Genomic DNA, 23,421 nt, shown 5'->3' with positions numbered 1-23,421 from the left:
ATTATTCCATTTCTCTCTATACTCTTTGAATGCTGCCCCATCTTGCCCCACCCTTCCCTGTGCTAGCTGGAAAATTGCATCAATGTTGTCACTGTAAATGAAATAACAACCCCTTCCAAATTATTGCAGTTCGGAAGTAGAGGAATAATGATCTTTCCATGCTTGTGATGAATTCGTGGGTTGTCTAGATATTCCTTAAGTGACTTCCAGGCCTAGCAGTTTATGTGGGCTTTCTGGAGCCTCGGTTCTTCTTAAGAGAGCCATGTCATCAGCTGACCATTGCCTGCTGTTACTCTCTGTGAGATTAATGGTGCAGCAACCACGTGCAACAATAAATGGCTGATAATATTATGCTGGACAGCCCATTGGTCTGAAAGTTTTTTTTACAGTTCACCCAGCAGATTATCTATTACCAGTATGAACAGAAATAAACAAAATGATATTCAACATTGCGCCGAGATACTCCTTCAGAAGCGAGTTGTACGCGATATCAAGTACCCATAGCATTGTAAATGCGGCACAGAGCTATGATCTCTACAATGCCCTGTGAACATCTACATTACTTGTCTATTTTTTCTTTACAGAAGATGAAATTCCTGGTCAGCCCTATCACCGGGAGAGGCGGAACGCCATCGCAATGCAACCACAGGGAGGGCCGGGCCTCAGCAAGGTCAGCGAAGAACCTTCTACGTCGAGTGAGGAGAGGGCCTCGATAAAGAAGGAGATCCATGCGTCCATATCGCACATCCATGAGCACACCTTACCCTACCGTGGTGCGTTGTTTGCTATGGACCCAAGGAATGGATACATGGAACCTCATTACCGTGAGTACTTATTACAAGTGACAGCATGTTTCCGCTATAACATTTTGAGGATATTAGAGTTATCACATCTATCATTTCAATTTCCTGCTTTTAAAAGCTGCTTCATATCAGGATTAATCAACTGCGTTACTACTTAATATGGTAGGGGAAGGGGCAGTGCTTTTTGTTCCTGTCTGAATGATGTTAGGCAAGACAATTTGCATTCCACCTTTTGAGCCAATGAAATAAAAAGAAAGTAAAGAGCTGCACCAGATTTAGTTTTAGCCTGGCAAAGTTTTACAAATACGTCTGTTCTCTGTCCTAGCCAGGAAACCAAAAATTAATATCTTGGTGCCTGCGAAACAGGGAAAGAAAAACAGGTTGTGAAAAACATTATATTTTTATGGACACTAACAAAATTTGGTGGAAGCACATTTTAGAGTTCCATTTTATTTATTGCGACCAAGAAACTGAATTGTTGAAGTCTCGTTAGCCAATAAAAAAAAGCGAAATTAAGGGGCATTCGAACACAGATGTTGAATAGATTTGTCTGCTAGAAAAAAAAGAGCCTTAGGAGGCGTGGGTTGCTTAATTTTCAGAAGGGAAAGGCTGTTTCTACTTAAAACAAAGCAATTTGGTGGCGTGGTAATGAAGTACATCTTGAGGTGTCTGGCGTTGCGCCTTTTGATTGCAGATTTATCACCTGGTGGCGGTGCAGCCATGCCTTTTAACCCCTCTGTCTCCAGCTCCAGATGCTGGTTTAAAACCCTCACAAAGGGGGTCCAGTCTGCGCTTCCACATTATTCACCAACTTGTAAAAATGGAAGGCAAAAGGTCATTGGCCAGATGACTGATTAGTGAGGACAGTTGATTAGAGCTTACTTATTTTCCTGAGGAAAGTGGCAAGGATAAAGGCTAATGTCCTGGCTTCATTAGCTGGCAGGCAGTCGAGGGGGGCGGAGGGGGGAGTGGGAACAGCTCACTCATCAGGGCTCAGATCAAAGTTCCTAGCAAGCACAATTATCATCCACCGCTCTAGAAGAGAAATAGAGGGAAAAGTAACGGTTTGTGCCTGTCGAAATGCAAGCCAGACTTTGTTTTCCAGTTGGCGAAGACTTTTATGGGACCGGGTTTGTAGTGAGTTTAACAGCAAACGTCTTTTTGTAGCGGAAATGGGTTGAAGGGAGTTTCTTCTGTTCGAACGCATTGCCTCTGTGTGATGCAAAACGAGGGGGGTTCCAGTGCGGTACAAAAGAACTTTATTAGGCATGGCAAGCCAGGCATGCAGTGCGAATCTGCGGTTAGACGAAACAATACCGTTTCAAGTCTGTTATTTGGGCGAAGTCTCCTTTACAGGGCACGACTGGGAGCCCAGAGCAGCCCGGGCAGATTTTGTCAGGCCAGGGCCGAAGTGGCCATACCGGTCATTAGGACGGGCATCAGGGGTTTCCCCGGGAGGCTGGAAGGGTGAGGGGGCTTTTGAGGCGGAAGGTTGGTACTGGGGGATGGTTTTGCAGCGGCGCTGCACTATTGGCCTCCAGTAGCAAAAACAGCAAGCGTTTCCAGTCTCCAGGGGCCAGGCAGTGCTTCCCCATGGGTTGATCTGAGAAAATGGCCAGGGCTGCTTTGGGTTCCTTGTCAAGCCCAGTGTCAGGCCTACTCCCATACGGTGCATAGTGTGTGCCGCAAACTAGCCTGACCACTACAAAGGGGGATTCTCCCCCAAGAAAATCTGGGGGAAAATGGTCCGTTCTACAATACATTTGTCGTTATATATTCAATTGTATTAGCTTTTAAAGCAAAGCAAAGAATGACCTTACAATGCACCAGGATACAAAAATCTTTTTGGGGGTTCTTCGGTGATTCCCTCACTATCACCCTCCAACAGTGCCTCATATCTCTTCATAGGCGCTCTCCCACATGTATTTTATTTGGTATATAGTGCCTCTCATGCCAGTGTACGGTGTCGGAGCACTTTGCATGGCACACGCACATTCAGAGACAATAAATCACACAAGTGTAAATCAGTGAAATGTTGCATAACTACAAGCGGACTACAAGGGTTAGTATCCACATGTCAGCCATACTGGTAGGCATTTTTAAAGAGTGCTTTGTGGTGGAGAAGCACAAACTCAGAATAATTCAGATTATAACACGGTGGTTAGGGTAGGCTTTTCTAATAAGATCTTATTTCTACCCAAACGCCCCCTTTTTAGCGACATTAGGATATTGCAAGACTGGGAGCAAACATAAATTGGTAACCAGTGCCATGCAGTTAGCATGCAGCTCTTTAATGGCAGTTCATAGCTCACTGTGCAAGATTACAATTGTAACTTATGAACTACACAGTAACATAGGGATCTCTGTGACAAAAACACTAACCCACTGAGCTATGCGAATCAAATACTGTTCTGTGCAATTCATGGCACATGTTCTTTGCAGCAGGCTTATTAATCATCTGCGCTACCTTAGAGGAGTCCAAACTGCTACTAGAAATACTCCGATCTCACTTCAGCAGGTACATTAGTCACCAGAGTTATCTTGACACTGTTATTGTTGCCTTAAAACTACTAGATAGTCGAGGAACACTGCAGCAGGTGCTTTTAAAATTGCTCCACTGCTATCCAATTGGTCCCCAGTAACAAAACCAGCCCCCAGTAACAAAACCGGGCCTCCTCTCTTCCAGCTCCTGGGGAAACTCCCAATGCCTGGAATGGTCAGTCTGGCCTTATTTATTTATTTATTTTATTTATTTATATAGCTTGTCTTTCTATTTCAGTTTCTCCGATGCTGCACAGTTGCAAAATTTTCTTTTTTTGGGGGGGGGGGGGGGGCTTTGTTTTGTTCTGTACCTGGCACTTTGATTTTCCCATTGGTAGTCATACAGGGCCATATCACACAAAGCGAGCACTAGGGGTGCTAAGTTAAGACACAACCTCTTCCACAGTTTTGGGCGTACTGTTGTTTTACATAGTTGAAGAGCTACAGTAGCGCTATTTCACTACCATAGACAGTGGCAAATGGTTGCTTGTCATGGGAACCTGAAAGCAATGTGCTGTTTTTGGCTGTAAATGGAGCATTTATTGACATCCAAAGCAAACATTAAAACATAACACAATAACATCCATAAATCAATATTGAAACAAAATTTACCCCTTTAGTGCTGCCGTTGGCCGACGCGGCCGCACCCGTTTCTTCGAACGTTCAGCACTGGCGCAGAACGTTCGAAGCAACAAACAGGTTAAAACATAGCCGGGCACAACACAAAAAAAGCAAAAACAAGATATAACTCCATGAACACAATACAATGCAATAACATCACACTACAATAGTGCTTTCATTATATACATTAGCAAACCAACGACAGAACATATCATCACAAAAGCAAAATGCCACACAACATATGCACAGCCATACTTGTCTCACATTACCACCTCCAGAATCCTTTTTTCATAACATCGTGATAAAATGTGTTTGAACAAGCAAGCACTACCTTAATTTATTCCGAAGGAAAGAAATATTGCTAATCAAACATGTTGTGTGATCTGCACCTGTAGTCCCTCTTTGCTGAATTAGTTAATGCACTGCCTTTAAGAATGCACAGATCGCCATGTTTGGTGTTTTTTATTTAAATAATAGTTAGATTTGCATAATTCCATTTCAAATTATATTTGTTATATTAATAAGCTTTGCCAATGCTGCTTTGTTCTTGTCTCTGCGCCGTTCACTAGTCACATAACTCGACCACTGTAATACAGGGTCCCAGATGCTGGGTTCCACATACATCTTATTTTGAGCTTGCGGAAGTCATGCGTCTGATTCTCCTTGCCAAATTAAATGCTTATTTCCAAGAAACGATTGCTTTAAATAATCTAATGCTGTGTAATGTTTGACTTGCTTTAAAAGTTCACAAAAAGAGTTGAAATGTAACATTGGTTATGATTTTGCGTTAAGTTATTAGTGTTGTTGAATGGCCATGGTTGTTTTTAAAGTAAGTACATACATTAGATTTCTTGTCGTCTTTAAATTATCGTTAGCAAATCTTAACCAATTTACTGGATGCTTAAACTTGAAGTCAGCTGAAGCCTGAGATGGCTCTTTTTATACTGAAAATAGGACAGTATGGAGTATTGTCACAGTCATTAGCTGTCCTGTAGGGCCTGCAAGATGGATGTGCCAAGGCAAAGGGCTAAGAGTGATAGGTTTTGAGTGACTGTACAGGAATGGTATGGAATTTTCACACAACATCCTGCATTTTCATCAGGTACTGGTGTAGGCTCGTTTTCACATAGAAAAATCTCTTACATATGGAGAAAAATTCAAATGTGAGAGCGCAGATCATTGCAGTACACCTATCAATAACATGTTTATATTTGTTGTTTGAGTTCTTGGGGGATTTGCAAATACTCAGAATGGGTAAATCGTGCAAAAGCTATCAATAGATCTCTATGTATAGATGTACACATTTTATCTGGACTTTTGTGACTCAAGATCACTCTGAATACTATACAATTTCCGAATCTCAAGAAGGACTGAGATTATCCTGTGTGTGTGTGTGAAGACATGACTAATAATACAATATGATAGTAACATCATATAATGGTAAAGGAGCCCAGCACTATATGGCTGCCACCGTAGCACACGTAGTTACACACGAGGGCACATTCAAGTTTTTTCCCCAACAGAAGCTCTAAATGTATAACAGGGACAGTCTAAAGAACAGGATGACAAGATCTCTTCATAAACATGTTATCCACCTTTTTCTTTCAAATGGCTTTCCTCCACTCATGTTATTCTTCCTTAGAGGATGTATCCGTGTTCATGCTCATGGTGAAATGTACTTGTTTGATTGCCCTTCCCAAGCCTTCCTTCATGCAGTGGACAGCTGTCTTCATCTTCATCACCTTCTCCCGTGTTTATGGCAATGCATTTCCTCTGATACCTATTGAGGCATCATCATAGAAGAACATAAAATACAGTTGGTTAAATTTAAATGGATCAATTATTTAATCAGTTATTCGTTTTTTTCAGTAAGAAAATGTATCTTTCACTAGAACTTGATCTTTAATATGCAGATGCCCTAATAACATTCAGCAGAGATATGAAGTACAGCAGTTTAGTCATTTCAGGGGCTGTGCTGAAACACAGTGGTCCTGTAGGAATCTGCTTTCATGTTGAATAGAAGAAGAGGACTGACACCACAACTGCTTTGACTCTATACTAATAGTAGAGGAAAAGAAAAGAAACTGCACAATCAAAAAGATCTTCCACACCACAAAAATTAATTATGAGAATCGTAAGCTCTCAGGATCTGCTTATATACCGAGAACAACATTGAACACCTCCGTAGAAAAAAAGAAAGAGCAATAGAATATCTGCCCTGTAACAGTCATCAGTTACAAAAACAGAAAAATGGCTATCATATTTTATTCTCCTAAACTCCTTAAACTCATGTAAATATAACAACTCCTATATTTTCTCATATTATTTTCAAATAGGCATGATTAAAAGGTGCAGACTACTTATATGGCATTGTCTTCCCTCTCTCCAATGTCAACCACATCCCAACACATCTACTTTCTTGTTTGTCAGTGCAAGTGCATTGTATTGTGTTGCATCATGTATATAGCGCTTACTACCCCTACATGGGTCATGGAAGCCCTTGCCTGCTTGGGTAGCAAGCTACGCCATATAGGGAGTGTGGCTAGGAGGTTGTTGACTTAACTTTGTGGCCATATGTGGGAAGTCTTTCCATGTCGTGCTTGATGACCACCAATGTGTGATTATCATGTTATGGAATGCAGCACGTAGCATTGTGGTGAGTTGTGACACACACACACAGTTAATGGTTTTCCGTAACCTGGCAGTATTGAGGATCTCAGCAGGTCCCTTTGGTATTTCTTATGATCATAGTCTAATTTGTTGGTTACTGCACTGGCTTGTTAACCTGAAATGTTGTTTGTAGTTTTAGTCATGAGCTGCCATGCCTGGAGAGAGAAAGAAGTGAAGAGATGTGCTCGGATGGGTCTTGTTACTATCATCTCATATCTTGGTGTCATTGTGGCATGTAAAGAAGCAGTCATAGCGCTGAGTTACTTGGGACCTGCAGTGATGGACTAGAATAAATCCTCAGATTAACCAGCAGTATGCGACAAATCTCTGCAGTTGCTCTATGCCTCTTTATTTGGTGAATGCTGTTTTTTAGGTCTCGCCTGTCGATGCGCATGCGCATCGAGCAAGGCGAGAGTATTGCGAGTTATCCACTCTTTATCTACACTGCAAGGAATCGTGGCGATTCCTTGCAGTGCCCGTGACTTTTAAGGTCAATGCGCATGCGCATTAAGCTTATGCGCATGCGCATTGACCTTAAAAGTCACGGGCGCGTGCACGTCCGTCGTGTTTTACCCGCTCCGCCCCCTCCCGCCGTGTCGCATTTCTCCTCCCCCCTCCCCTCGCGCCGTGTCGCATTTCTCCTCCCCCCTCCCCTCTCTTCCCTCCGTCTTGCTTGTTCTTATTGCCAATTTCATCGGCTCCGTTGCTCACGGAGATGCCCTTCAAGACTGAGTCTCCTTTCTGCTGTAACCAATTTACGGAATCCCCAATTAGTTTTCCAACACCCGCACTACTCGCCACATTCGTCTGATTTCCCCATTTTCAGAAATGTATTAGGCTGGCAACTTAATCACTGGCCCAGATACCCTGCCTACGACACTGCTAGTTGCAATCTAAAGTCGTGACCGTTCCCCTCTTCCAACCAACTCCATTCTCCTGCAGCGTTGCAGTCCATTCGACTATATGCTACTCAGTGAAGACTCAGAGCTACTTTACTTTTCACTGAACAACCGCAGCTCGCGCATATTTTCAATGTGGGGCCTCCTCCCACCACCCTCACCCTCCGGCGGCCTATAATTTTCCTATTAGTGACTCGCTGACCCACTCACTGGCCCTGCCAGTTTTCCAATTTGCTTCCCTGACACATTATGTCCTTTTCGAGCTTCGGTCCACGGGTGTCACACTCACACATGTCCGCACTTGACTCTCACGGGGTTCTCGAAGACCTCCAGGCAGACTGGGCACGTGAACCGGGAAAGTGGGTCGACAGGTAACGAGCCAAATGCACCTTCCTGCTGCTGTCTGCCTAACTCCATCGCCATCATCATACACTTCCGCAAAAACCGCTGACGTCTACGGTGACAACCCGAAGTCCCGCCCACTTTCCACGCCTAAAACCCAATCGCTGCACTGCGCATCCTGTGCTGCGTGACGTCACAACCAGGAACTTAGAGTGGGTACTGGCGGGGTGGGCCTGGCATAAAAAGCATACAGGTTGAGCTCACCCCTTCAGTTTACCGACTGTTGCCACGCTGATGATAATGGCCACATGATGACGCTCACGTAACCATCTGGACCAAACAAAAACCAACGCGGAAAAGGGAGTCTCTCAATGACAGTCCACAGCCGTTCATTTGTTCCGGCAGCTTTCTTCTCAGGAGTCGTCTTGTAAAAATGCTCCAGGTGAATAGATTGTTGGAAGGATCGTTAAACGGAATGTCCTCTATTTGTGTGTGAGGAATGAATGATTTACTGTTACCCCTCACCCTCAATCCCTCACCCACACTCACCCACACTCACCCTCACCCACCCTCACCCACCCTCACTCACCCTCACTCACCCTCACTCACCCTCACTCACCCTCACCCTCACTCACCCTCACCCTCAACCCCTCACTCACCCTCACTCACCCTCACTCACCCTCACTCACCCTCACTCACCCTCACTCACCCTCAACCCCTCACCCTCACCCACCCTCAACCCCTCACCCACCCTCAACCCCTCACCCTCACTCACCCTCAACCCCTCACTCACCCTCACTCACCCTCAACCCCTCACTCACCCTCACTCACCCTCAACCCCTCACTCACCCTCACTCACCCTCAACCCCTCACTCACCCTCACTCACCCTCACTCACCCTCACTCACCCTCACCCTCACTCACCCTCACCCTCAACCCCTCACTCACCCTCACTCACCCTCACCCTCACTCACCCTCAACCCCTCACCCTCACCCACCCTCAACCCCTCACCCACCCTCAACCCCTCACCCTCACTCACCCTCAACCCCTCACTCACCCTCACTCACCCTCAACCCCTCACTCACCCTCACTCACCCTCAACCCCTCACCCTCACTCACCCTCAACCCCTCACTCACCCTCACTCACCCTCAACCCCTCACTCACCCTCACTCACCCTCAACCCCTCACCCACCCTCAACCCCTCACCCTCACTCACCCTCAACCCCTCACTCACCCTCACTCACCCTCAACCCCTCACTCACCCTCAACCCCTCACTCACCCTCACTCACCCTCAACCCCTCACTCACCCTCACTCACCCTCACTCACCCTCACTCACCCTCACTCACCCTCAACCCCTCACCCTCACCCACCCTCAACCCCTCACCCACCCTCAACCCCTCACCCCCACTCACCCTCAACCCCTCACTCACCCTCACTCACCCTCAACCCCTCACTCACCCTCACTCACCCTCAACCCCTCACTCACCCTCACTCACCCTCAACCCCTCACTCACCCTCACTCACCCTCACTCACCCTCACTCACCCTCACCCTCACTCACCCTCACCCTCAACCCCTCACTCACCCTCACTCACCCTCACCCTCACTCACCCTCAACCCCTCACCCTCACCCACCCTCAACCCCTCACCCACCCTCAACCCCTCACCCTCACTCACCCTCAACCCCTCACTCACCCTCACTCACCCTCAACCCCTCACTCACCCTCACTCACCCTCAACCCCTCACCCACCCTCAACCCCTCACCCTCACTCACCCTCAACCCCTCACTCACCCTCACTCACCCTCAACCCCTCACTCACCCTCACTCACCCTCAACCCCTCACCCACCCTCAACCCCTCACCCTCACTCACCCTCAACCCCTCACTCACCCTCACTCACCCTCACCCTCAACCCCTCACCCTCACCCACCCTCAACCCCTCACCCACCCTCAACCCCTCACCCTCACTCACCCTCAACCCCTCACTCACCCTCACTCACCCTCAACTCCTCACTCACCCTCACTCACCCTCAACCCCTCACTCACCCTCAACCCCTCACTCACCCTCACTCACCCTCAACCCCTCACTCACCCTCACTCACCCTCACTCACCCTCACTCACCCTCACCCTCACTCACCCTCACCCTCAACCCCTCACTCACCCTCACTCACCCTCACCCTCACTCACCCTCAACCCCTCACCCTCACCCACCCTCAACCCCTCACCCACCCTCAACCCCTCACCCTCACTCACCCTCAACCCCTCACTCACCCTCACTCACCCTCAACCCCTCACTCACCCTCACTCACCCTCAACCCCTCACCCACCCTCAACCCCTCACTCACCCTCACTCACCCTCAACCCCTCACTCACCCTCACTCACCCTCAACCCCTCACTCACCCTCACTCACCCTCACTCACCCTCACCCTCACTCACCCTCACCCTCAACCCCTCACTCACCCTCACTCACCCTCACCCTCACTCACCCTCAACCCCTCACCCTCACCCACCCTCAACCCCTCACCCACCCTCAACCCCTCACCCTCACTCACCCTCAACCCCTCACTCACCCTCACTCACCCTCAACTCCTCACTCACCCTCACTCACCCTCAACCCCTCACTCACCCTCAACCCCTCACTCACCCTCACTCACCCTCACCCTCAACCCCTGAGCCTCACCCTCACTCACCCTCAACCCCTCACCCTCACTCACCCTCACTCACCCTCAACCTCATGCTAAAGATTTACAAAAAAACCCATAAACAATTCTAAAAGCACTAACTCTAATGCTGCGAGACCTATTGCATTTCTAATGCTTGTTTGCTTGGTTTAGTATTGATAACAGTCGAGCCCCGCAGCAGATCTGTCTTATTTGAGCATAAGAAGGGTAAGTTAAAGTTGGCTGCCGGCCTCTGAGTTTGATGGTGTTAGTTTTAACGGGGTTCAGAAATGTTATATATCAATTGTCTTAGCCACATAATACCCTGACAAACCAAAGGTCAGCCCATCTTAGATTCCCTGCTTATAGAAAGTAGTTTGCTGGTTGGAGTGTTTCTTACTGTGGGCTGTAAGCTGAAGATTGAACTTGAAGGTGTGCTTGTTTTCACAGGTTAGATCCAAGGGATGTGGGGTTAATCTAGTTATCTTGGAAGTGGACATGTTTTCAACTGTCTTCTGACCTGTATATGCTCCTGAATGATTCAAATTCTGTCAGTGAGTTCAAGAGCTTTGTGGTTTATACTTCGAATGCAGTCTCTCATATGGATTACTTATGGTAAGAAGGTATGATGATAATTGATGCAAGCCTGGAGTGCAGTGAGCTGTTTTTTTCTATTGCTTGATTTGACTTGTAGGTATTGTGGTCCCTTTTCCTTGGGTGGCTCTTTGGACAATACAGAGTGCCTTTAACATTGTGTCCTTCTAGCTATAGGTATCCAGTGGAGTGATTGGAAGACTGTAGTCAGGCGTTATTTTGGGTGGATGCCTTGCAGTTTCTGTTAGTATCCAAGGAATGGGAAGCTGCAAAACATAGTCAACATTTTTTGCTCGATCTCGCTTCTTTCCCTTAAATGCACCATATGTGTTCTAAACTGCGCTGTCTCATTGGCTGACTTCCATACAATTTCTTTTCTTCAGCCAGGAATGGGCTTCCATACAATTTATTTTCTTCAGACTACTGACATTTTTTGCACTTGTTTTATTTCTCTTTATTGTTTCAAAATACTAACTTGGTAAACGCATTTCATGGGGATTTGTCCTAAAAAAATTAAACATATGCCAAAAAGATAAACTCTGGGCTCTGGAAGTTGAAAATTCCCACTCCTCTTTGAGGTGATTGTAAAGGGTGTTTTAAAAGCTATCTATAACATTTTATTGCCCCTCAATAAACACAAAGTATTATGTTAATTGTGTCTCTAGTCAATTAGTTACACCTTTCAGCCCTAAAGTTTGAACTTAAAAACCCATGGTTATTTTGTTTGATCATTAAAGCATTTTACCAGCCAAACATTTGAGAATTTAAAAAATGCCAATAAAGTATTTATTGCTTTCTGTTAATTGGCTCCGTTATAGGCCTGTAGCTTTGCTTACACTTATACCATGAGACCTTTGTAGTGTCAACTCCTTCTCTGCGCACTCTGGAATTAAGTGACCATGCTGCTGAGACACATGTTGTAATATCAGCAATAATCAGGGTCAAAAATATTTGCCTCATTCAATAACAAAATAGGAGATTGCTCAGAACCAATGCTCGAGCTGAGCCCCAGCCGCGGCCCGTGGAGGGAGTTCCGTGGGCAGGCAGGCGGAGCGGGGGAGGGGCAGGGTGGGGGGGGTGGTAAATACCGGAATATGGATGATTGCAGGTAAGTAAACAATTACATTAAATAAAACTAATTTTGTTGCGCACCATGCATCGCAAAATGCGATGCAGGGCGCAAAACAAATTTCGTTTTGTTAATTTAATTGTCCAAGTGGACCTAAAGCTGAGCCAGAGCGAGGCATCTGGCTCAAGCAGGCTTGAGCTTTCAGTGGCTCGCCCACCTCTCCACCTCACACAGAGATGTTCCATCAGCATCACAATCCCCATGAGCCTTAAACTGGAGTGACACAACATAATCCTCTGTCAATTTAACCCCCCCTTCTTCATCCACTACTACATGTCTGCCCAGAGCACTGATGATTTTGCCTTCACTATTCACAAACCCAGTACTTAGAGCATAATAATTCTTACTCAAACACTCTCCTCCCTACTCTTTTATTCTGTCTTTGCACCCCTCACAAGATGAGTTCCCGCAAAAACTTCTAATCCATCCGACACACTCTTATTGTTCCGATCCACCTATTAGGCTTGAACATTTCCTTCAGGTTCAGAGAGAGAAAGAACTCATCCAATTCCAAGCTTCCTTACTGCTCTGTTCTCAATTCATGCAGTGTAGCTCCACCTCACCCATAACCCATACATAAAACACCCCAATGGCCATATAGACATCCTGGCTCATCGCATATTACTAACGTCACACGGCTTCACACTCAGCACCGACCTGCTAACCACCTTAGAAGGATCGAGCCCTCACTAAATCATGGTACACATATACCCAATACTTCAAAAGAAGAGACGACTTACACATATAGAAGAGAAACTCCCACCCATCTTAATTTATTCCGCCAGCAGCTTGTTTACTGTAGACACTGTTCTTCCTGGACATTAGAACTCACTAGAATTGAGAGTGAAGTGTCATTTGCCAACGTCACCTATTTAAAGCAGTGGAACTGAATAATAAAAGGGCATGTATGCCGTAGACGTTTCTTGACAGAGAACGTACTATAGAAATTAAAAAAAATAGAAACAAGTCAAATAATTTTCAAATCTGTTGCCTGGCAGATTCTTATTAAGGTCGTTAGAACGATTAGGTTTTCAAGACCACACCTTAAGATCAACTGACAATTTAATCATGAAACTGCCCATCGCATTACTCTCTCTATAGGCAGTTACTAATAATTCTGTAAGCGTGAAGTGAATGGATTCTTTCTGTTTAGAAATTACAGAGCTCGATTATCAAATATGTTTTTGTTACTTACTCTTGTAATACTTCTTGTTCACTCCTGAATTTCACGAGTAACCCAGGTATGCTAAAAGAGTAAGTGACATAACAACATTTATGAAACAGCCCGAGTTTGAGTTCACAAAATAATGTATTATTATATACATTAACCTGGCAAAATCTTTATTCTTCCTAGAAAATAAAATAAATAGTACAAAGAAAAAACTGTTTTTGTCGTGGTGCATCAGATACCACACCAATCAAACTTGATATCAAAGTCTGTGACCTAAGGGGATATCCACACTATATGATCAAGTGGTATTACCCGTCTATATTTCTTGATACGAATGAACACTGGAGCACATATATAAAACATGCATTTTGGTTTTATCTTTGTGTGGGACAGGAAGCGAGAGCCCTTATAGGGGGTTTGATCTCAGCAGTTTTCCTCTCTTTCCCTGGATTTATTTTCTTTGGTTTTCTCTTTCTCTATTTTCTCTGTTTCTTTATCTCTAAAACATCCTATAATTTATGGCATTAACTGAGAGCTGAAGTAGCTTTGTGTGGAGTGCATGGTAGTCTTTTGTACCTCTTTCCTTCATTAGGAGGATTTAGGGCTAATAAACTGTTCTGCAACTGCCCTGTCATGCACTTTAAATAAATGTGACTTTTTAAAGCATTTGTACTTTACACCTTACAGGAGTGGGAAGGTTTATTTGTATTCGTGTCTGTATTGAATTAATATTTGGATAAGCTGCAGTGAGATTTCATTTAGTGAGTAGGTTTTTGGGGACAGGTGGAGGGTTGTTTGAACTGTTGTGTTCCAAAAGAAAATGCTCTCTTTAGGTGACTAATAAGTGTGTTTATATGGTTGTATTTTTGCTGCTCTGATTGATGATGTGTTGTATTCCCCGTTAAGATCTTGTACACTTTTCTTCTCCCTGTGCGACAGATATTCAACTTTCCATGATCAGCCTACACGCATTTCAATCTCAGCTTTTATATGTTATGCATATTTTTTAAGGCCTACTATTCATAACGTCTTTTGGATCATTTGTCAGTATTTCTCCTCACCATGCGCCGCTCTACTTAACAAATAATATTTTTCATAGTAATCTTCAGGTTGGTAGGCGTACTATGTGCAGGGGGAAGCATTCTTTGTTTCATGTGTCTGTTTTAGGGTTGTATGTTTTTTAATTCATGGTTATATCTTGTTTGTATTTTGTCTGTAATGTGACTTGACGCTTGATGCATTTGGTACAGATTGTATTAAACAGTCGCATTTATCTCAAATGAATAAGACTATACATACAGGTTAGTTCTATTCTGTCTGAAAATATAAATTAGCTTCCACCCCTAAATTATATGGTAAAATGTGCTTGATCCTTTATTTGATTTTTCAATAGATTATTTCTTATGGACAGAGAATTCTAAAAGCACCCACAATAAAATAATTCAGTGCAACAGGCATAATCTAATAAAAGTGTGCAAAAACGTAAACATTATGAACATAAATAGCAACACATTTAGAAATAGGTTTCACACAAAGTATGCTAGCATTCCCTCATCAGACACTTTTATGTGCAATTATTAGAAACTTTCAAATATTTTGTTAGCCGTTTCTTATTGTATCTGAAGAACGTACATTTTCTTTTCTATTGATGTCCAGAAAATGTATGTTCTGCCTTTTGCGATACATAGCTATATTTTTCCTGTAGAGTTTTGCTGATTCAGAGATGCTGTCATGCCTCAGGTCACTTGGTTTATGGTTGTTGAGGTCTGTGAGTAAAGTACAAATTTATATTGCCTGGCAGACCATACCTTACCCTCCATATGTTATTGATGTCTTACAGCTTCTCTGCTTCATTAGAAGCAAGAGTTATAACCTACACAAGGTTTTGAAAATATGTGTCCTATGTCATGTAACAAACCACCACACATTGTTTTTGAGCCTATTTCCTCAACTGGCACAACACATCACATTTTTTGCTAAACCTGCCTACATTTCGTAGATGCACTTACTGTGTTTATACTGAAAAGAATGTACAGCATTGCTTATGAGAGCTTAAGTACTCATGCTGGGGCCAAAAGCCAAAATGGCCGACTTGTCATGATGTGTACGCACACATACATGGAGGTGCATGGGCACACAGGTGTCATTATGTTGGGGTTAGCCTTTGGCAAGGCTAATTGACTTTGCAAATGCTTGTTTTAATGTTTGTGATAGGGAGTGTAGGTCTACACAGGGCAGTGCAGGCTTGACTTCACACCATCTTCCCAACTATCTCTGTCTACATTTGCCATAGAGATAATGTTAAAATGATTATGCTTTTAACAAAGTCTTCCTAAATAGACTTTCACTTGTGCCAGTCATAAGATCTTCCAGTTCTCTACCGTTTGGGGGCTAGGAATCTCACGTAGGACATTTAAAAAACAAGCATTGGTAAAACCAGTACAAGTATTTCCTTTAAGACCTACTTTCTTAGCCAAAGCTTTTTGATGCTGCTGCACGGCATTGGTAAAAAGCAATACTTTTTGTTCATGCTGTTTCCTAGTGGGGAAATAGAGAAAGAAATTATGCAATGAAGTGGCGGCTGTTGATGTTCACGTCATTCTGTTTCATCTTGCATGCATGTGCCTACAGAATGTCATTGACCTATATAAAGTGGTGGGTGCTACCTATATCAGTCAATAAATAACCGACTTGTAAGTTTGAGTAAGCTGTCATGTGGAGTACCAGCAGAAATTTGCTGCTTGGGACTAAGCCTCTGTAAGTTCTTCGTTAAGTCCACAACTAGCTTTTTATCAGCCTGAGAGCTTGTAGTGTCTAGAACTAAAGAAGCCCAACCACTGGATAAAAAACTTGGCATACCAAACTTATGAGATGTTGGGCGGGCACCCAAAAAATCAAAAGAAATAAAATCGATTTTTTTCGTGGTTTGGATCACCTAGGTGTAGCGACCATACAACTCTTGATATTAATGGTGTTGTTCCAAGTGATTCAGATTATTTTAATATATTTTACCCATACAACTCTTGATATTAAGGGTGTTGATACAAGTGATTCATATTCTTTTTAATTGTTATTCAATATATGAACGAGTGACTCTTGCGCACAGAGCATATTCAATTTAATGAATTTAATGGACAAAAAAAAGTTGTGCTTGGGTATTTGCTTAGGTTAGCCCTGACGTTGGCCTGCACACAATCGCACAAAAACAATGTACGTAACAATCAATCACATTAATTGAGCAAAGTGTTTCTTAAAAAAAAATATTTACTATAATGGCAAGGTTCTGTACAAAATGTAAAACACTGCATCACAGTGCTACATGCATATTGCTCTAACAAAGTCAGCCCTTTTCTATATGTGAAGACCCCTTTCTTCATAAAGTATCTCACCTAGATTTTCCAGAAATCTTTCTCTCTTTCTTGGAAAGTCACTCTACATTTCATCTTTAGTTTCCAGTTCTAATAGCCATCCTTCCATATTTAGATTCTTGAAAACCCAGTGCCAAAAACAAATCTTCTACAGGCAGCCAGTGCTTTCTGCGGTCACATTGCTCCCTTTGCAATGAGCCATGGGTGTTTCACAGTGAGACCATTAAAAAAAGAGTCACGCTCTTAAACCTATAGCTACTTACTTTTCAGGCCTCACCTGTTAGACAGTTTGTAGCTCTCTGTAGGCAAAAGCCTCTTGTGGACCGTATCAAAATCGTACAGTGGGGTTAGGGCCCAACTATTACGTACCATTGATTGGCTTTGTTGTCACTCTCATTTGCTTACTTTTTATTTGAGGGCCTTTGTTCCACTCTTTGGGCCCATACTGGGGTGGGGAGGGGCAGACATACCACAGACCAGCTTGTTGGTGTGTAAAAGGCCGCTTTATTGGAAACAGGTGCACCTTACCAATACATACCCTTGGCCTGTGCCGAACAAAACTAAGCCTCACTAAATATATACTTCCTAACATACCCCACTCCCCCACCCCTAAAATTGGATCCCCCCTGCAACAATTATAAACACCAAATTGCAATTTCCAACTTTCCCACCTACCTAACTATATAACTTCTTATATCTACCCAACTGTAAACCCAGACCTCATAACTCCCCCCTGCACTTTTAGGAAAAACCACCAACACAAAGGACTACAGAAAAAACACACCAGCACCTGTTCCTGCGACGAAAAACCCCATACAATAGAACCCCCGATGCACCTGGTCCCAACAAGACCACCTCATAAAAAACCCCATCCTACACAATCCCCCCCCCCCATTAAAAGAAACGAAGGGCGGGCGGGCGGGAAACAGATAAACCCCGGGACACCTACAACCAGCTGCTGGGTCACTGCCACCAAAATGGTGGGTAGTTTCCCAAAATGTCCGGCTAAATATGCTGAAGTATTTCGGGGTTCCCAAGGCCTACACGCTCCGAGGATTACCCACTTACACACAAGAACTGTTGGCACGGAAACTGTAAAATGCAAAGAACAAGTTTATTAAGACCCCATGGGGTGGTGGTACACTCAAACAGCACCCTTCGGTAATGCAAGAGGTATCACACCGAACACCGGTATGACCCCGTTTATATACAATTTTGGGGCAATAAAAGATAGGCGGCACAAGTAAGACACAGTTTTAGGGACATATATGGTCATGGTTTGGAATACTGCCAGCTCATTGGAGGGTTTCAAACCCACTGGTCAGTTAGCGGCACATTCCTGAAGGCTTACGGGTCAGTGGGAACTGCGCATGTGTGGCTTGACCAGTGCTAAAAATAGCCTGTTGCTGGGCAGACAAGAGTGGTCAGTGGGATGGACAAAGGACTAAAGGGCACGTCGGCCACGAGGCCGCTCATGGTCTAAGATGGCCGCTGCAACATTCAAAATGGCGTTATCGTATATAGCCAAGTTAAAGGAGGACAACGTGTAGTTTCAGCTAATCGCTAATGCGGCCGGGCCAATTACGACAGACGACCCTTTTAGCGTTTAGCTGAATCTACCTCATAATGAACATAGTCAGGATGTTCGTCCTCGACGTCTATTAACATAATTTGTGTCACCTCTTTGTGTAGCATTATTTTGTCGTGAGCAAGAGCTCGTCGTGATGGTAGGCAAGTTGATAGACACATTGAACATAAAACTGGGCCGCATTGAATACATAAGCATATAAAAAACATTGCTCCCACAAGTATACAGAGAATTGTCAACAGTTTCCAGCCCCAAGTTGCAATCATGGACCAGAACCATCCTGAAAGTGTCCAAGTTCCATTGTCCGGGTGTATTTCGGCAGCTATTTTATGCAGCTTGGAAATAGCATCATACACAGATGGGGAATTGTCCGGGACGTAAACGCAACAGCTGCTTCCGATAATTCTACATGCCCCCCCACGATCAGCCAAAACAACATCCAAAACCATTCGATTTTGGAGGGTGACAATTCTGGAAATCTGTAGTTCCTCGGTAATATTCCCCAGGGCAACGGCAGTGTCATTTGCAACAGCCTCGACAACGCGTGTCAGTCGTCTAATTTTCCGACTGTTCAATGCAGCCCCCACAAAGGAGAATAGTCCCAAATTAAAATCCACATACTGTTGTAATGCAGTGTCCGTTTGATCAATGTCCTCTAGGGCAACAGTTCGTTTAACCCTGTTCAAAACGAAATCGTGGTACAATGTGTAATCGTTGTGGTACATTGGAGGGGCAATGAATACAGGAGGTAGCACAAACGATACATAGCACGTGCCCAACCACCCCACTGGAAGCTGATGGTACCCCTTCGTTCCACAGATAAAGTATGTATTTCGAGATGCAACAAATGAAATGCCATTCGGGCTATCAAACGTGAGAGTAATGTTACATTCGCTTTTCCCCACTGCAATCGTGCCCTTGTTTCTAATACATAAATCGGCTTTTGTAGCAATAACATTTATAACATGAGCGCTAGATACATTCACATTTCGCTGATTGCTATATACCCGTGGAGCAGATACGTTGTCAGGCCTGTACTCTTCCCATTCGAAACGTGTACCCTCAGCCCGAGGAAACCCATCCTTGTCATGGGAACATACTTTATTCAAACGGAAAAGCACCCCCCCTTTGGTTGGCCATCTCAGAGTAAAGAGGAGGGTGTACCAGGCATTGCATGACCCATTGTGTGAAAACGGGAGTGGAATAAGTGGGGTGCCCCCTCTCTTCTGGTGCCCAGGCAACATTCCGCACACCCAGCAGTTAGAGGTATTGGTCATATTATGCGTGTGGTGAAGAATCTGAATGAAGCTGTTATTTAAGTACGTTTGGCGATGGCGCTCTTCATGGAAAGGCAATGTAAAATGGAAATGTTCAGACGGTGCCGGGGTAGTCGGCAGCAAATGTTCACGTACAGGCACCACAAGTTCGACTACCCAGGCTATAACAGCAATCACCACAATGGTCAAGACAAAGAGAAAGGCACCCAATATTTTCTTGTCACGAGATGCCTTTGGTGCCATAGTTCAAGAAAGTTAGTGCAAGTCTCAAGCGGCACAAATTATTCACAATGTTTTCACAAATTGTCTCAGATACACGTGCGTGTATACCTAAAAAAAAGAAAAATGCGGTGCTGAACTCCGAGGTAGCCGTTGTTTTCTTCTCCGGGCCAAGACGGGTGTCGCTACTCTGGCAGAACTGATCCCCCCCCCTTGGAATTCCCGGTTTCCGTTTCACAAACCTGGAGCGGTAACCAACCAGTCATTAAAAAGGAACAAAAATCTTCTCATCGTGGGCGTAGATCGTAACGCTCTCTTCCGGTAGCAGATTGGTCCGGGAAGGCTCCCTCCACTTCGGCCGACGTCACAGCTGGGCTCTTTTCTTTCTCCAAGATCTCCTTATAATCAGTCAACACAGCAGGAGTCACCAGATCCGGAGAGACACGGCGACAATGTGTCGAATGCACCCACCGCTTCCTGTTCGTCACTCGTACTGCGGTGCGGGTCGCCAGGAGGACCTGCTCGGGGCCCTTCCACCTGGGCTCCAAACTGCTTGCTCTTTCAAACGAACGGACCATTACATGGTCCCCAGGACGAAGATCGTGGCCCTTTCCAGTGGAGTTATCAGGGAGCGCTTCTCGAACCTGTTGATGAATAGAGAGCAAATCATTTGTTAATCGTGCCAAATAATCATTCATCATAACACAAGGCACATCATGTATTAATCGCGGCTTGGGCACCCCCCAGATATTCATAGGGCGGCCAAACACCACCTCATAGGGCGTAAGGCCGGTTCGTGAGTGGGGTACTGATCTGAGAGATAGCAGTGCTAGCGGCAACGCATCTGGCCACTTCAACGATGTAGACGCCACAATTTTGGCCAGCTTAAGCTTCAACGTGGCATTGTACCGCTCGACCAAACCTGCTGACTGAGGGTGGAATACAGCGTGGAACTTTTGCTGAATCCCTAACCCCTTCAGTACATATTCCACAATCTTTCCAACAAAATGGGGCCCATTATCGCTCCACAAAAATTTACAAACTCCAAAGCGAGGAAAGAATTCCTTAAGCAACACCTTAGCTGTTGTCAAAGCCGTATTGTCTTTCGTGGGGTAGGCCTCAACCCATTTGCTAAACGCACACACCACCACTAGGACGTACTTCAGGTTGTTGCAGCGCTCGAGTTGGATGTAATCCATTTGAAGCACTTCAAACGGTGCAGAAGGTGGAACAAACCCTCCTTTCGGAGTATGGGTCCCCTTCCCAGGATTGTGTTGCAAACATACCAGGCAGGTCTGCACTACTCTCTTTGCAGTATTCGCAATCTCAGGATGTTCCCAAACTCGTGTTAAAAGACGAGTGATTGCAAGAGCTCCGACATGGGCCAGTCCATGAGTCATCTGGACCATCGCCTGTAAGTAAGCCGCAGGCAATTTCCACTTCTCCATGTCTTTGCTTCTCCAACAACCTTCGTCATCTAGTACCCCATCTGCTGCCCAAGCCGCAAGTTCAGATTCTGTAGCTGATTTTTGAATATCCCGTATCTCTGCTCTAGCGTCACTCCATCTCTCAGCCTGTGATTGTACCACGTACATAGGGGAGCTAGTTCGGGACATAGCCGTCTGCCTTGCTATGCTGTCTGCAAAGGCATTTCCTTGACCCACTTTATCCGTAATCTTCTTATGGGCACTGCACTTTACTATCGCTACTTTTTTAGGACTGAGCAACGCATTCAGGAGATCACGCACTAGCTCTCCGTGCATAATGTGCTCCCCGTGTGATGTCAGGAACCCGCGTTCCCTCCAGAGAAGCCCGAAGTCATGGGCCACTCCAAAGGCATACCGGCTGTCCGTGTATATGTTCACACATAGGCCAGCACTCAATTCGCAGGCTCTTGTTAAAGCTATCAGCTCTGCTGCCTGAGCCGATTTTTGTGGTATTCTAGCTGTTTCGACCACCGTCTTAAGAGTCGTGATCGCATATGCTGCGGAAGTCGTACCATCTGGCAGCCTCAAACACGATCCATCAACCCACAGTTCCCCATCCACATCTGGAAGTGGCACATCCTGTAAGTCGACACGACCCTTTGTCTGTTCCTCAGTCAGGAAAACACAATCATGATGTTTTTCTTCCTGACCCTCCTCGGCCGGATAGGGCAATAAAGTCGCAGGGTTCAAAGTAGCGCATCTTTTCAATGTTATGTGTGGCGCTAAGAGTGTCAGCTCGTATCCTGTAAGTCGTGCACTCGTGAGGTATTGGGTCTTTGTTTGGTTTAACAGGGCATCTACCGCGTGGGGGACTAGCACCAACAATTTGTGTGATAACACTATGCCCTCACTCTGTCGTATGGCTACTGCTGTTGCCGCTACTGCTCGAAAACACCCAGGCAGCCCTCGTGCTACAGGATCCAAAATGGCAGAGAAGTATGCACATGGTCTCTGCTTATCCCCGTGTAACTGCACTAACACTGACAACGCACACCCATCATTCTCGTGTACGTATAATGTGAAAAGTTTCGTGTAGTCTGGTGTCCCTAACACGGGTGCGGAACAAAGGGCCTGCCTCAACTGTTCAAAAGCTCTCTGACATTCATCTGTCCACTCAAGAGGCATCGGTGTGGCTTTGGACAGTAATGCTAGCAAAGGCTTTATGATATGTGAAAACCCCATGATCCATTGCCTACAAAAGGACGTCAACCCTATGAAGGCACGCACATCTCTCTGCGTGCGGGGGACTGGTGTGTCTAAAATTGCTTGAATTCGGTCAGATGTTAATGCCCGCCCCTCCTTAGACAACAGATGACCGAGGTAGGTCACCTGGGGTCTACAGTATTGAAGCTTTTTCTTGGAAACCTTGTGATTGTTTTGTGCCAAAAAGGAAAGCAATGCAAGCGTACTCTGTTCACATTGCGCATAGGAGTCGGCGGCGAGCAAAAGGTCATCCACGTACTGGATGAGCGCAACGCCAGACTGCAATTTAAAGGAATCTAGTTGTCGTTTCAAAGCCTGGCTGTAGATACTAGGGCTTTCAGTATATCCTTGGGGAACACGACAAAATCTATACGATTTATTATTGAGCGTAAAACCAAACAGATATCTACTATCTGGGTGAACAGGAATGGAAAAGAACGCATTCTTTAAGTCAATAACGCTAAAGGTGGTGGCCGTCGGTGGAACCAAAGTAAGCAAAGTCGTGATATCGGACACCACTGGGTATTGGGGAATGACAATTTTATTTATTTCACGCAAATCAATAATAAACCGATAGATCTTGCCATCTGAGTCTCTCTTAAGAATCGGTAGAATAGGGCTGTTACAGACATTATAAGGGACCTCCTCCACCACCCCTGCAGAAATCAAATCCTGAACAATATGTGTCAATGCAATTTCACCTTCCTTCGAGATCTTATACTGTGGTACTCGTGGTAGAGGGGCCCCCTCCTTAACAGTAATGTGTATTGGTGGAATGCGCATCTCTCCCACATCCGTATCTGATGTCGCCCACAACGTGTGCGGTAGAGAGGCCAAAGCAGGG

The 23,421-nt window shown here is 45.0% G+C and overlaps 1 protein-coding gene across 1 annotated transcript in view; it reads left to right on the top strand.

The window, feature by feature from the left end:
* The window catches only part of GLI3 (GLI family zinc finger 3), a 394,212-nt gene that overhangs the window by 156,277 nt on the left and 214,514 nt on the right, over positions 1-23,421 (top strand). The window contains exon 3 of the mRNA XM_086964868.1: positions 585-824. Within this exon, the coding sequence (XP_086820994.1) occupies positions 585-824 (240 nt within the window). The remainder of the gene's footprint in view (positions 1-584; positions 825-23,421) is intronic.

This window comes from Lissotriton vulgaris, chromosome 4_1 (assembly GCF_964263255.1).
Source record: "Lissotriton vulgaris chromosome 4_1, aLisVul1.2, whole genome shotgun sequence".
Classification (NCBI taxonomy): domain Eukaryota; kingdom Metazoa; phylum Chordata; class Amphibia; order Caudata; family Salamandridae; genus Lissotriton; species Lissotriton vulgaris.
This window is presented reverse-complemented; position numbering and strand designations above follow the sequence as displayed.